The sequence below is a fragment of the Rhopalosiphum padi genome, chromosome 3 (genome assembly GCF_020882245.1).
Source record: "Rhopalosiphum padi isolate XX-2018 chromosome 3, ASM2088224v1, whole genome shotgun sequence".
In the NCBI taxonomy this organism is placed as follows: domain Eukaryota; kingdom Metazoa; phylum Arthropoda; class Insecta; order Hemiptera; family Aphididae; genus Rhopalosiphum; species Rhopalosiphum padi.
In genome coordinates, this window is record NC_083599.1 from 74,795,113 (window position 1) to 74,811,634 (window position 16,522).

At 29.2% G+C, this 16,522-nt stretch overlaps 2 protein-coding genes and 1 non-coding gene across 3 annotated transcripts; 2 read left to right on the forward strand and 1 right to left on the reverse strand.

Annotated features, from left to right (window-relative positions):
• Positions 1-1,533: 1,533 nt before the first annotated feature.
• Positions 1,534-1,605, forward strand: Trnad-guc (transfer RNA aspartic acid (anticodon GUC)). Its single transcript has one exon. It is a non-coding gene; the product is annotated as a tRNA-Asp (tRNA).
• A 3,032-nt stretch (positions 1,606-4,637) lies between these two features.
• Positions 4,638-6,597, forward strand: LOC132927314 (uncharacterized). Its single transcript, XM_060991827.1, has 2 exons — positions 4,638-4,944; positions 5,052-6,597. The coding sequence occupies exons 1-2, from the start codon at positions 4,825-4,827 to the stop codon at positions 6,372-6,374; spliced, it is 1,443 nt and encodes a 480-aa protein (XP_060847810.1). The 5' UTR covers positions 4,638-4,824; the 3' UTR covers positions 6,375-6,597.
• A 1,086-nt stretch (positions 6,598-7,683) lies between these two features.
• On the reverse strand, positions 7,684-8,754 carry LOC132925668 (zinc finger MYM-type protein 5-like). Its single transcript, XM_060990040.1, has one exon. The coding sequence runs from the start codon at positions 8,752-8,754 to the stop codon at positions 7,684-7,686; it is 1,071 nt and encodes a 356-aa protein (XP_060846023.1).
• Positions 8,755-16,522: the final 7,768 nt, after the last annotated feature.

Here is a 16,522-nt window from a genome sequence, read left to right on the forward strand (position 1 = left end):
AATTCGTAAAAATTTTTCTTTTTATATGTAAGTTTTGAAAATGTAGTAGAAGATTCCTCTCATAATGGAATCATACATTCGAAAATATTTCAAACAATTATTTGTATAGATATTTAAAGTTCTAATTTGGACATAAGTACTTATTGAAACGATAAATAACGATTTTAATTATTTTGTTATTACTTAAAAAAGTTATTCTAGGGAACTTAAACCTTTACGTATTTTATATTAGGTATTATGAATTTTACTTTAAGCAATAATATTTTTGATTAAATTTAAAATATATCTATTTTTATTGTTTTATGATATTTACAGAAAGGTGTTATATTTTGACTATTTTGAGGTATATTGGTTGATATATCCTATGGAATAAATATATATTATTTTAATAATTAAATACATACTAAAAATATGATAAATGCAATAGTTTTAAAAAAAATGATATCAACCTTCCATTATAATAGATACTAAAAGTAAAATAAATGACTAATAGTTATATTAGAAAAACGTATCACTTTGTGATATTATAGGTTGATAGATCGTTTTCGTTTAGAGTTGTTATTTATTTAATCGTTTTACAATTGTTTGTACCTATTCAAATTTAACACGCCTATATAGTTATGACTCATTCGACACCTTATGTACAATGTACAGCAGAGCGGTACCCACTTACCTACCTTTTTTTAATTTTTTTATCTCCTAAATTTCATGGTCTTGATTATACAAAACAATAGATCAGTATTTTTGCTTTCTGTTATGTTATTGTATTATCTATATAAAATCGAAATGATGAGTAATGGATTCAGAATTCGTATACTAAGTCTTCGATACTTACTGAGCGAAGTGATGATTATATTAATTCTACAATGTATCATATTATTTTAAAATCATTTACTATCAAATAATACTGCTTAGAAATTCAAAAAACGTATAGCGAAAAGTGGTTCAATATATCATACCTAACACTTATAACTACTAAAGTAGACAACAAAATATGCCTTGTACATAATAATATTATATAATATTAATAAATAATATATGATAAGTGTCACAGAAAATAGTAAGAAAAATAAAATTAATAAAAAAGTAAGAAGCGTCGCCGTGCTAGATATACAGATAAAATTCAGAAAAAGTATGTTTTGCTATGACAATAAATAAATCACAAGGACAAACCTTGAAAATTGCAGGGAACGATGTAAGAGAAGATTGTTTTTCACATGGACAATTTTATGTGGCATGCTCCAGAGTAAGTATGCCCACAAATTTAGTTATTTTGGCACCACCAGAAAAAACATCAAATGTAGTTAATAGAGAAATTTTGTAATAAGATTGTTGTCATACATTATTATTTTTTATTATATACCTATTAAAATTAATCGTCTGTCTTGGTCTGCGGCCGTCCGGTTAAAGTTGGGCTGTAGACATTTTTTATACTTAAACCCGGCAACGACGGGTAATTCAGCTAGTATTATATAATGTTAAAAATACAACGAATACAATGAAAAGACATTAAATTCGGTCACATAGACACAATCCTCGGTAGTATAGTGGTAAGTATCCCCGCCTGTCACGCGGGAGACCGGGGTTCGATTCCCCGCCGGGGAGGAACATTTTTTACATGTTTAAAATATTTTTACGTAAAAAATATTTCAATATATTTTCTTATATGAAAGTGAATCTTGTTAATAATAAATGGACTGTTAACAGGACGCCAGCGTAGTATTTGTTATCTCTCTCTAACCCATGCGTAACATGACAAATTTTACGTTCACAAAAATGACTATAACCATATTAATTTCTCAAATTAGAGTGAAATGACCTATTATAAAATTTAAAGTGAGTAATGAGTATTTTAAAATTGTAAATTGTTTATACATCTTCAAAAACTCATAACTCGCTTTAAAATAAAAATTTAATAAAACGCTTATGAGATGCCCTAGATAATGTTCTTAACTATAAATTCTATATTTTGTCATTTCACTCATCATAATGATTATAGTCATTTTTGTGAACGTAAAATTTTCTATGTTTCGCGTGGGTTAGAGAGAGATAACAAATACTACGCTGGCATCCTCTTAAAATAAAAATAGTTTTAAAAAATAGAATTATTGAAACAAAAAAAAAAATCATACCATGTTAAATTTATTTTAGGTTATTTAATCTGAGGAAGGAAGGTGGAGGGGTTAAACCCCTAAGCAGTAAGCACCCAATAAGACCTTGAGCATTGTATTATTATATTATTATAATTTATAATGTTTGAAAGGACGGTGGTAAACTCTCCCGATTTTATGTTAAACTCTTCCGATTTTTAAAAATAGTACTCTCCCGATGTTAAGCTCTCCCGGCTCAACATTATGTTTACCTGAAGTAAATGTGTAAACTCTCTCAGTCTCTCGGGTCAACATTTTCAAACTGAAATATATATTAAAATTCAAAGTTGCAATAAATTAAACAAAACAAGTAAAACTGTAATACCAAAAATAATGAAAAAACTACATCTCAAAAAATATTAGATTAGGATTTAGGATTGGATACTATAAGTTTTTTAATTTTAATTTTTTATTGTATTTTGACTATAATATTATAGCTCATAGCAGCTAAAGGCATTAATTTATATTATTATTATTATTATATGATTGACTATTTTTAAATCATTAATTTATATTAGATTTATTTTATGATTTTTATTAAATTAAATAAGTAGTATTGAAGAAACGGGAGAGTTTACATGTTTCCGTCAGGTAGTACTGGAGTAGACCCGGGAGAGTTTACCATCGGGATAGTTTACAATCGCCCGTATGAAATATAGTAAAAGGGTAAAATTACTAAAATTACATACGTTAAGTCTTACATATGTGATTTATAAGTTCTTACACGGAAGAAAAAGGCATTTGCGCCAAATCTAAAAATGAATTTTGGTAATTTGCGCCACTTTTTAAGATTGTATGGTTTGCGCTTTTGTACCTTGGTAGTGGGATAAAAGCGTAAAAATAAATTGTATTACCTTATACAATATTTTACAGACCTAACGCGCGACGCTTCCATGTACGCGTGGCCTTACCCGTTCCACGAGTCACGACAGATAGCAGCAACATGTCGCGACGGTTATTGCATTTATCTGTGCATTAAAGATAACTATATTTCAAATTTAATTTTAAGGTGCCTACTCATTATATTATTCATGCTCACTTATATTAGTTAAATATATTTATTTGTTTATTCATGATACGAATATCATTTAACATGATATGTTTAACTAAATTATAAAATATCACTAATTTTGATATCACTGTAAATGTTTAATTTAATATTAGTAATAACTACAATTTTAATTAAATACACGTTATTATAAAATCGATTTGCGCTTATAGCCCGTCTTGGTGCAACTAGATATAATTGTTAAAACCTTAAATTGTAATATTTTATATTTATACAACAGTTTAAACATAGAAAAAACAATTTTTTTAAATATTTTTTTATGGTTTGCCATTTCTAGCACAGTAGCCAGAGCCGTCTTAAGGTTTTATGGGGCCCTGGGCCAAACATATTTCGGGGGCCTTATAATACTAAATTATAATATATACATTTTTTAACACATAATGTATTATTATTTATTAAATATTACACTTTATTAGTAAAAAGTGAATTTTTGTTTAAATCTCTGTTACATTATTCTTTATTTTACTTTCAAAATAAACGGTCAAAAAATACTTTCCTATTAATTATAACGTCAAGATATTAATTATTCATACATCAATATGTTTTATAGTTAAAAAATAAATGTAATTCATTAAACAAAATTAATATAATTTTAAAAAAAACATGATATAAATTTGTCAATTATTAAATACTCTTTAATGGTTTCTTCCTAGCTTTTTCATTCGCAAAGTCTTCAATAACATTTTCATAATCTAAACTTGATAGTAGTTCATGTTCAATACTCATTAAAGATAGGGAGTTTAACCGTTTCTGGCTCATTGTACTTCTAAGCTCTTCTTTAATTAAATTTAACTTAGAAAATGAACGTTCCCCACTGCAGTTGGTAATCATCATTGATAAAAAAATTCGGAAAGATATTATTATGTTTGGAAATGTTTCTTCTAGTCTATTTGATTTTAAACATTTGTATGTACTAGAAATACTGAATTCAGAAATATCAAGTTCCGATAGATACGCTTTTAAGTGTATACATTCTAAAATTAATTCATTTTCATTAATATCTACGTGATAAAATTCCGCAAATGTTTTACAATGGACTTGTACTTCTTTTGTCTCTAAATTTTTTAAATTAAAGAAAAATCCAAACAGTTTATTTATTGATTTGTATGATTTACCACGAATTTTTAACTGAGTTATTAATGTATCTATTATTGGGAAGTAAGTTTCTATTTTGAATTTTTCACTACCTGAAAACGATGTACTTTTGTTTGTCAGTTCACCGGGTAATGTTAAATGAATACTCCTCTTCTTAGTTCGTTGGTGTAAATCTTTATAGTCAGAATCTGGAAATTTTTCTCTAGCGGAACTTTCATAACTATAAAAGTTATCTCTATAGTCTATTCCAAATGAGATCAGCCTTGCGCGGCAACCAGTTTTCGTCCGGAGGCGGTTCTGGCTCCCCCACCTAGTAGTTGTTCGACTGGAGCTCTACCAGCGGCGGCGGCCGATGTCGACGCCGCCGGTATGTGTGTATCGTGTTTACGTGCCTGGCGCCTGCATTTAACGACTCGACGCCTTCGTGTTTGCCGCTGAATTACGCGCCTGTCCGTTTTATTTTACTGATTTATTTGTTTGTTATTGAAATTGTGTTTTGCATATTGTATAATGAGTGATAATAACGAAATAAATACGGGTGATATCCCTGAAATAGAAGGTTGTATGCCTCTGCAGCCTGAAGAAGGTGTACCTACTACTTCTCCAAAAACAAAAAATAAAAATGGAAAAGTAAGTAACAATGATTAATATAATATTCAAATATTTACTTATTTAATATTTGATATTTCAAAATGTATTACGTATATATTATTATTTATATAATATGTTTTTTACAGTTTGTGTCCAGTCGTCAAAAAATAATGATAGTCAATATTTATAAAGATATCATTTCTAATACACCAGACAAAAAATATGGGGACATTATTAACCGTATTAGAGAGTTAACTGGTTTGGGACGAGACACAATAAGGAATACCATCAGCGAATATAAAACGACGAAAACAGTATCATCTCCTAACAGAAAAAGATTAAAGGCTTCACTATTTGAAAAAATTGATGATCTGGACCGCACAGGATTACGTCGGACAATTCATTCTATTTGGTTAAAACGTGAACTACCAACTATCGATCGAATTTTATTCGATGTAAACGCAGATCCATCGCTTCCAAATTTTAAAAGGACGTCTCTGTATCGGGTTATCAAAAAATTGGACTTCGTATTTACAAAAAGAAAAAGGTGCAGTGTGCTGACCGAGAGGGAGGACTTAATTGTTTGGCGTCGTAAGTATTTATACGACATTCGGAAATATAGAGCTGAAGGTCGATCTATATATTATCTGGATGAAACATGGTTGAACGCCGGCGATTGTGTCGATCGTGTTTGGAAGGACAATACGGTTCTCTCTAAACACGATGCATTCAACAAAGGTCTTTCAACCGGTTTACCAAATCCATCAGGTAAAGGGAAACGACTCATTGTATTACACATTGGGTCAGAGCATGGTTTTCTGCCAGGTGGCCTACTATGTTTCGTTTCCAAAAAAAATACAGGAGACTACCACGACGAGATGAATGGGGATAACTTTAAACAGTGGTTTGAGTCCATTATCCCTGTACTCGATCCAAATTCAATCATCGTCATGGACAATGCGCCGTACCATTCAGTAGAGCAAGAAAAATATCCAAATAGTTCTTGGAAAAAGGCTGATATATTGGAGTGGCTCATTTCCAGAGACGTTGTTCGTGAACGACCGCTATCGTCATTGTTGAAGCCCGAACTTCTGGCGATATCAAAAGAAATGCGACCACAACAAAAATCGTATGTAATCGACAACTTGGCAAAAGACAACGGGCACACCGTACTCCGATTGCCACCGTACCATTGCGAATTCAATCCCATTGAATTAGCATGGGCGATGGTAAAAGGATACGTGAAACAAAAAAACACGACTTTTAAAATCGACGATGTTCGCCAACTGCTAAATACAGCGATTGAAAGGGTTACACCTGAAAACTGGAAAAACTTTATAAAGCACGTAATTGAAGAAGAGGACAAAATATGGAAAGCGGACGATATCATGGATGAATTGATAGATGCAATGGAACCTTGTATTATGACGATAACAGGAGAAACAACCTCAACAGATGATTCGGAGTAATTAATTTTTATTTTTTTATCATGTATTATATTTTTTATCATGCTTTATGTTTTATCATTTTTTTATCATGTATTATATTTATCATTTTTTTTATCATGTATTATATTTATCATTGTTTTATCATGTATTATATTTTTTTATCATGCTTTATGTTTTATAATTTTTTATCATGTATTATACTTTTTTTATCATGCTTAAATATAATAAATTGTTACTAATTAAATTATAGGAATTTGTTTTTACATACCTATAACATTAGGTAATAAAAAAAATATATAGGTGTTAAAAATTGAACAAAAGAAATTGGTGTTGTACCGATAGCGTACACTGACGTACGTGTGATCATGCGGCGCGCGCGACTGTGCGAGTGACGGTACGGAAAAATACATCACGACGTACAGCTCCGCAGTCCATCTGTTTCAGAGTATACAATGCAATTTAAGTTATTTGTACAGGTCGCTGGTCTATAATAGACTAATTACGTCGCTCTAGTCATGCGCCGCGACGACAAAGTTCGAGACCGTGCTCGTAGTGAAGCCACGCCTCCGTGCGCACAACCGGCCGCCGAAGGCTGATCTCATTTGGAATGGACTATAATCTCACTTAGAAAACCAGCAAGAGAATCAAATAATTTTGAACCAACGTCAATAGTAAGGTTTTCTTTTTGTAAATTTTTGTTTGTTTCATTTATTCTTGATAAGATTTTACTCCAAATTTCAGTAAGAACAATATTTTCCAACTTTTTCATTTTCTTAATTAAGCCATGGGTTTCGTTTTTAACATTTGGTGAAGTCTTATCATCTATTTCAATTGTTTTTAGAGCATCTAAAATTTCCTTGTAACCATTACACAAAGCAGTAACAGCATCAGCTCGAGCAGACCATCTAGTTTCTGATAGTGACTTTAAAACATGATGTGAGTCTAGGCACTTTTTCATGATACTCCAACGATAGATAGAATTTGAAAAAAAATTATACAAATTTTGTACAAATTGAAAATAACTTACTGCTTCCATAACACATTCTGCTGCACGAACCCCTACCAAGTTCAAAGAATGAGCTGCAAATGGAATAAAAATAGCAAAATTACACTTTTCTTTTATTCTAGCTTGTAGACCAGCATATTGTCCTGACATATTTGCAGCATTGTCATACGACTGGCCACGACAGTTATTCAAACTAATCTGATTTTTTTTCAAGAAAAGATAAAATAACTTTAAATAAATACTCAGATCCATGTTCATCAATAGGAATAAATTCAAAAAAACGTTCAACTGGAGTATCATCATTAACATACCGAATAATGAATGTCATTTGATCAATATGAGAAAGATCAGGAGTGGAATCAACACTAATTGAATAATATTAGCCACTTTTAATTCCGAAAGAATTGCATTTAGCACTTGTCTCCCCATTATGTTAATAAATTCATTACAAATATTAGCTGACAAATATGAAGGATTTCCTTTGCCTTGATTTCCATATTTATTTAAATGTTCTAAAAGAAATGGATCAAATTGGCTTATTAACTCTAAACAGCCCAAATAGTTCCCATTGTGTTGAGATCCAATTATTTGATTTTCTCCGCGAAACGCAATTCCTCGTGACGACAAAAATTTTATTACAGCAACAATTCTCTTTAATACTTCTTTCCAATAATTTACTTCTAAGTTTATTTGATAAGATATTTCTTGATCTATGCGACCATTATTTTTGGTCCTAACAGAAAAAGTCATGACAGATTCTCTGTGCATTAAGCTATTTTCATGCTCCAAGACAACCGTATGAACATGTTTCCAGTCATTAAATCCTTGTTCACAACTAAATCCAGTTTTTGTAGAAGAAAAGAGACGACATACAAAACAAAACAAAGCTTTTTTCGAGGGAGAATATAAAAGCCACGATCTATCGACATTTTCACCATTTTTTAGTTGACGAGTGAATATTGACTTGGTTAAGTGTCTCACTTTAATTTTACCATTTGATTCTGTATAATTTCGTGTGGAATTTAAAAAGTCACTATCTTTATTTTGAAAAAATTTGGAACCTTTTTTAATATACATATTTCGTTTTTCCTCAGTTAATGTATTCCAATTTCCGGGATCATTTGATACTAATGAATTGTCCTCAACTGTTTCTGGAGAATCAACGAAATATTTATTAGGGCTTAAAGTAGGATTTTGAGATACTTGTGATTGTTGGTTAATTGTTATCGTTTCTTGGGATATTGGTAAAACTAAATTAGTTTCTTCTTTGGGAGGAACAGAAGAAAAAAAATCTGTAAGCTTAGGTAAAGAATTTATGATTTTTTTTTCGTTGATATCTTTTACGATTGCTCTCTGCCTTTTTGAAGCACCACTAGGATATGAACGCTTTGACATTTTGAAATGACAATATTTTTGTCGATAGTTAGAACATCTGGAAAAAATACAGTCGTCTTCTACAAATATTCGATTCTGCTCTATCAATTTTAAACAGTAACTACTAGACCTACATGACTACGTCATATGACAAATTAAATACCTATTTTATAATAATACTAAGGAAACAGTTTGTATCAAATTCGCAACATTTTTAATAAATTAAATAATAATTTTAAATAAACTCTCGTCTTGAGCGTATCGAATATATCATAGATAAAATAATAGGTACACAGGAACTGAATACGATTCACGGTCGGCAAATTGTCAATCACTGGTGATGTAGAAATAATAGAAAGAAAAACAATCGTTAAAAACCTAATATTTTTCACACAAACAGATTTAATTATTGAGGTTCAGCACCTCCATTTCGACAATCATTCTTACACAGTTACACATTGATTATTTTCTTCGTCATAAACGCATAATTAAGAACCGTTCTTAAATTGTTATTTTCTATTTAGTTGAGTGTGTAATTTATTAATTTATAATTATAATAATAAAGAAAATAATAAATATTAAAGTTAGTATAAAGTTTACTTACGTAAGACAAATTTTTTTTGAATTAAAAATTAAACGCACACGAGCCAAAATGTAGATATTTATGTGGATTATCCGATTATATGTGTGTGTAATGTTCTATGAACTGCAGCTGTACAGTCAACAATGACGATTGACGACGGCGTCGACGCTACAGCTTATAAGATAAGATATTTCATATTATTTTATAAATAGCACTCGCAATACTTCTATGTGCTTCTACGTAAAACAAATCGAAATAACCGATAACATAGCGCACGTAATAATAATGTACGTGTTATGTGGACCAGAAATAACAATACAATTTAGAAATTAATCAAATTGTATTATTTTGATACAAAGCTAATTTAAAAATTTTTTCGTTCGAGATTTATATTAAAAACATTCAAAAAAATGTAAAATTATGATATTCGGTAAATAATGTAATCTATGTGAATTTGGGGCCCTTAAAATTTCGGGGCCCCGGGCCCGGGCCCTACGGGCCCATGCCTTAAGACGGCACTGACAGTAGCACTTGAAGAAGTTGGTGAATGACGCACGATGACGATTGTTTTGTAGAAGATTTAATAGCGTACAACAAAATGACGAGCAAATACAGATATTTTGCGAATATATAATAGACACTTACACTGATGCTACATTTCCTGCAAATAATTGGTCTGAATTGTGTAATACATCATTATATACCTATCATTATTTAAATTTTCATAAAATATCAGTGCAGCTGCACAAACATAGACTAAGCAAATACATATTATTGTGAACTAAATTAATCAACTATAAGATAAAATTACAATTAATTAAATTACCCTTAGACTTAGAAATAATCACAATCATTGCAGCTGTACAAATATGGGCTATTTAGTAAATAAGATACTAATGATGAGCAACGCCGCAATCTCGTCGTCGGTTCGCAGCTCGTATATCTGATCGGCCAAAGACCGACCTTACACAAACACGCGTCATAGTAGATACACTTTTTATTATATATAAAATATAATAGTTATCGACTTATCGTATATCAACTTATTAATACAAAAAACTTGGTATTCCAATCAATGATTTATTAATGATTTATAAATTTATCATTATTTTTACTAACACCACGATTAGCACAATGGTCACTATTTTTTCAGTTATTTGAGTTCAAATATCAATGAATTATTTAATCAATTTTATTTTACATTTTACGAATCTGCTAATAGTATAATAATAGTTTTTACATTTTAGAAATTAGATGTACATTGAATAGTTAAACATTTAAGAGTTTCTGGCTTAAACCATTTTCGAAATAAAACTCGTAAATTAATAAAAAAAAAAACCTCTATTATTTTCATTGAATATCCGGGACGAATTAACTTTTACTTGGATTTTTATTTTTTCTTTAAAACATGCATTAACAATCTAACAACTATTACTCACATTTGTATGCATTAGATGTAATTTGAATTTTTTCCGTGTAAGTAGGTATACAAATTGTCATAAATATACTTATATTATATACACTAGCTAAATAACCCGGCTTCGCTCGTGTGTTAAATAATCGATTCGTACCTAACCTAAGCAACATGTTTAGACGGCTATAACACGATTCCGCAAATTTTACGAAATCGTGTTGATTTTAATAGCCACTGATATACCATAGATTAAATATACATAGATAGCCCATAGGCATGGGCGATATGGAAACCGATAATTTAATTGAACAATACGTCTACAGATAGCGCAAATTGTTTTGTCAATATAGACATAGATATAGAATTTCAAAGTTTATATTTTGGCATTCATCATAATGCGTATATACTTTGTCCAGCGAGAGAACACGATGCCGCTCGATCACAATCGGCTCGGTCTGCCGGCTGCGCGTCTAAAAATAAATCTATATTGTATAATTTTATATTAATATCCCAAACACTACGACTTTTAATCAATTTATTATTATGTTATTAGTTAGAATCTATAAACAATTATAGTTCCCGATCACACGTTCACAAATAATGTGACAGTGACAACAGCAACTTATGACACCACTCATACATACAATACGTATTTTGACGAGTTTTATAAAAATACTAACTTCAATCGGTCATTTAAATATGTTTTTTTTTAATTCTTAGGTAATATCTTACTCGCTGATTTGAGTTTCGAACAACTAAATAACCGTCATGTTTGCCATTTGCATTTCAAACCCACGGATTATAATAATATTAACACACAGCAACGACTAAAATCAACTGCAATTCCAATGAAATATGATTCATCCGAATTTAATACATCTCCTGTAACTAATGTTTTAGTAAATGCATTGCCAAACCAAAATTATAATCCTGAATCGCCAAACTTACACGTAAAAACACCACTGAAGACGTATAAAAAAAAATCTCAAAGAACGCCAATTGAATCTCCACATCTTCCGGCTACTTTAAATAAATCTCCGTTTTCACCGATTTTAAACTTTGAATGTTCACCATCAACTAGTTTAATGGTTAAAACGTTTATAGATATGCCTTCTCCTATCAGTACATATACAAATAAAGCAAAAAAAGTTCTTTTTCCTACCAAATATAGTTTAGAAACGAGCGAAAAAAATTTAAAAGAAATAATTAAAAAAAAAAATATTTTGTTAAAAAATAAATCGTCCACTATTTGTAAATTGAAAAAGATAATACAAATGACTCGTAATAAATTTAAGTTGTGTAAATTAAAGAACGAAGTGTTATTTCCCAGTTTAGGCTCTAAAGTTATTGCAGAAATGCAAATTTTTCGTAAACATAATTCAAGGTTACCGTGGACATTAACAGAAAAAAATTTTGCAATTAATTTATATTATAAATCTGCAACTAAATACAAATATCTTAGGAAATACCAACAAATTATTTTACCAAGTGAGACAACTATACGTAGGTGGATTGGAAATTCAAAATTTTGTCCTGGTTTTAATTCTCTTTGGCTAAAACAAATTAAAAATAAATTAAATACTATGTCAAATGAGGAAAAGTATTGTGTTATAGTATTTGATGAGATGAAAATTAAATCGTTTTTAGAATATTCAAAATATTTAGATATGGTTGAAGGCTTTGAGGATTTGGGGCACAAAGGAAGAACAAAAAAAATGGCTACACAGTCCATGGTTTTTTTAGTTCGAGGTTTATATAGTACATGGAAATTACCTTTAGCTTATTTTTTATCTGGTTCATCAATGAATAGTGTGATATTAAAAGATTTAATAGTAGATATTATTGAAAAATGTATTGAACTGGGTTTTCATCCTGTGGCACTAGTTTGTGACCAAGGTTCTAACAATTATTCAGCTTTAAAACATTTAGGATTTAATAAAGATAAACCATTCATTGAAATAAAACAACATACAATTTTTTCTATTTTCGATGTACCACATATTATCAAAAATTTTTGAAATAATTTTTTAAAAAATAATTTTAAATTTAAAGGTCAAGAAGTTTCTTTTTCGGATATAAAATTAGCTTATAACAGATAAATCTAGTAGTACCAGTAGAGCCCTTTTAAAACTCACCGACAGCCATATGAATCCCGGACCGTTTCAAAAAATGAACTGTAAACTAGCTCTACAAGTTTTTGGTAACTCTGTAGCAGCTGTTTTAAAAACGTGTGTAACTACGGGTCAAATAAAATCTAAAACTGCTCCCGCGACCGCTGAATTTGTTAGAGAAATGAATAATCTATTCGACTGTCTTAACTCTAAAACTTTGTATAGTTCAAATACGTATGCATGTGCTTTAAATGAAGATAAACCTCAAATATATAATTTTTTGATGTCAGCTAAAGAGTGGTGTGAACAATTAGAGTTGGTAAAACCTATAAAAATATATGGAAAAGTCCTCCCATGTTTTGATGCAATGGTGTGGTCTATAAATGCTATAAGTATGCTTTTTATTCAACAAAAAAATGAAAGTTTTAAATATCTCCTTACTAGTCGCTTAAACCAAGACATAATAGAAAATACTTTTTCAGTTTTTTGTCAACGAGGAGGTTTTAACAGAAATCCTACCGCTCGTACTTTTAGAACTTCATTTCGATTTCAAGCTAAACACAACCTTATGAAATCTACTGATTTATCAAACTGTGAAACTAATTATGAATATAATTTATTTGATAATAGTAGTTCACAGAGTACGACTATTTCAAATACATGTGATAACTCTAATGATTCTGACTCATGTAAATCTTTATCTGATAATGATGGTTACGATGATGAGTACAAAAATATTAACAACGATGATGAACAATATATAACCCTTGAAAGCTGTTCAAACACCTATTTTGCGGGATATTTGGCTAAAAAATGTATGGACCAATTTAAATGCACTAAATGTGAACTGATAATATTAAAATGTAATGAATTTTTTTTTGACGATCAAGAATATTTAATTTTTTATAAACAGTTCAAAAGTACCGATCCTGAAAAATTTAGTCTGAAAAAACCTTCAGTCTTATTTACAAAATTTGTTATGCAAGCTCAGATAATTTTAAAACATTTCATAGAAGTTAACCCTCAAAAGAGAAAATTGTACACAACAATCCAACTAAAAATTAAAAACGAAATTTTTTTTGATTTAAATGTTGATAAAGATTGTGAACAACATTTTGATTTTATTATTCAAAAATTAATTTATTGCAAATTATTGAGACATTTTAACTGGACTTCTAAACATTTAAAAGGGCGATCCAATAAATCGACAGTTAGTAAGTTAAACATTTTGAAAAATTTGTAGATTTGTTAACTATTTATCTATATGTTTTAACTTTAATTATTTTAAAACAATTACAACTTATAAATTGGTTAATAAAAACAAAAAACCCAAAAAGCAATTTATTTTATTTTAATTTGCAAAATAATATCTACAATAACAATTATTTTTATAATTATTAGTTTTTTGTATTTTTTTTGTGGACTATTTATTTTTTGATTGTATTTTAATATTATTATATACCTTTATTTACAAGGCGCATAATTTATATATTTAATTGATTTATATAGGAATTAAATACCTATATTAATTATTATATATATATTTTAATCTATAAAAATAACTATTTGTGTTATGGCTACTTTTGTTATATTATATTTTACTAGTGTAAATAGTGTTATATAATATTATACCAGCTACCATTATTATGTTGTTTTTAAATAAAAGTAATTTGTTGATATTAAATTAAAAGTTTATAAATGATATTGTAATTGTTTGTAATATTAATTGAAAATATTTTTTGAATTGTAATATAAATTACATAGGTATATTTATATATTATGTAATTCATATTACTTATTTATAAATCTGCCAAGTTGTCAATATTTTAATATGATTAATCGAAAATCGGTAAAAAATATTAGGAAAAAGAAATATGTTTATTAAATATGTTTATTTTTATTTTGTTTTTTTTCTATTTTATGTTAGAAATAGAAATCATAATAATAATCTCAATGTTAAACAGCAATAAAGGTGCGGCGCTGCGTGAGAAGCCTACATACGCTAGTGGCGCCCCCAACAATCCTATCGGCGTCCAGTGGAACTTTGATGCCGGGGTCCAAATAGTTGGCATATGTGGTTGCCGCTTTTCCCCTTGGCATGGGCTATCTATGTATATTTAATCTATGGATATACATACATGACTTCGCAAATTTAATATCTATATATATTATATACACGATTTCGCATAATTTTAAATGCAACGTTGCCATACAAATATATAAATAATTACTCTTGTTATATAAATTGTAATTTTTTTTTAGCAATAAATATAGTCAAAAAAAGTTATAAAAATTATCAGCTATTAATTATACAATTTAAAACATTTGTTATTATAAAACATATAAAAATATTATAGTTATCAAAATGATATGGGGTAATAATATATTAGATTTGCTATTCACTTCATACAAAAAAATATTAAAATTATCAATATAGTCAAAAAAGTTATAAAAATAAAAGTTATAATAATATATAAAATATATGATGTATGTAAATAAAAATTTTAATATGTAAGTTAAAAATAATAATGAGTATAATAATTTTAAAAATATATGTAATATGAATTATAATGATTTACCTTGATAAGTATGGCCAGTTAGTGATAAATAATATAATAAATGATCTTGGGATTTACAAGATTTATACCTATCGTATGCCCTAATAATAGTTTCAATACGTTCTGTTTCTCTAAGAGTCATTTTCTTTTTTTCATTATTAGAAATAATTGAATATATTTTTACATCTGTTTCGGACTGTGTTTCTAATAAGACTGTTAGCACTGAATAAAATGGGTGGATGTGAGTATAGTAAAATTGGCCATTGTATGTTCGATGAAAACTTTCGGCTGCATTTGTTGTTCTGTGATAACATTATAATAATTAATAATATTATAAAAATTATACAGTTTAAATAATAATTATAGAACCTACCTTGGGTTTTTTGATGGTTCTTCAGCCCAAATTAGTGGTGGAAAAGGACAGTCTTTGTCAATATAATTGTTTAAAACATAATCAGAAAATACAAAACCAGACTCATCAGGACATGTACTTATTAAATCTGCAAATGCATCTTCAACATCATTGCTTGATAGAAATGGTAAACCAAAAAAATGTTTTAACCACTTTCCAAGGTATCGCCTGAGTACCACGCGTCATTTTAACGCGCGTACCAGGTGCCACCATCGTATGCGTACCGCGCGCCAAAATCACTCAAGTGTGGCTCGGCCCTTACAATAATATAGATTTTGTTTTCGGAATGGCAACGTTGCATTTAAAGTTATGCGGAATCGTGTATACATATATTAAATTTGCGGAATCGTTCTCCACCGGTTTAGACCATAATTAAGAACAACGTGCCACGTGGAGATATACTCGAGAGAGAGTATTTGGAACAACTCACTATACAGTCTTTATCTTTAAATGTTATAGTATCTCTGTATATAAGTATTTTTTAAATTTAATAATTGATTATTTTTTGTCTTGACACTAAATCTCAAATCACAATTTTTTATTGTTACCATGATTTGAGTGGGTATTCAGGTCTCAAGTCACCTATAAATATTATGGAACTACAACCTGTACCCAGACTATCATCTATTCTGTATAAATATACAGGATACTACGATACATAAACATAATACTTTTTACTCGTGAAAAGAGAGACATAATATTATTTTTAAT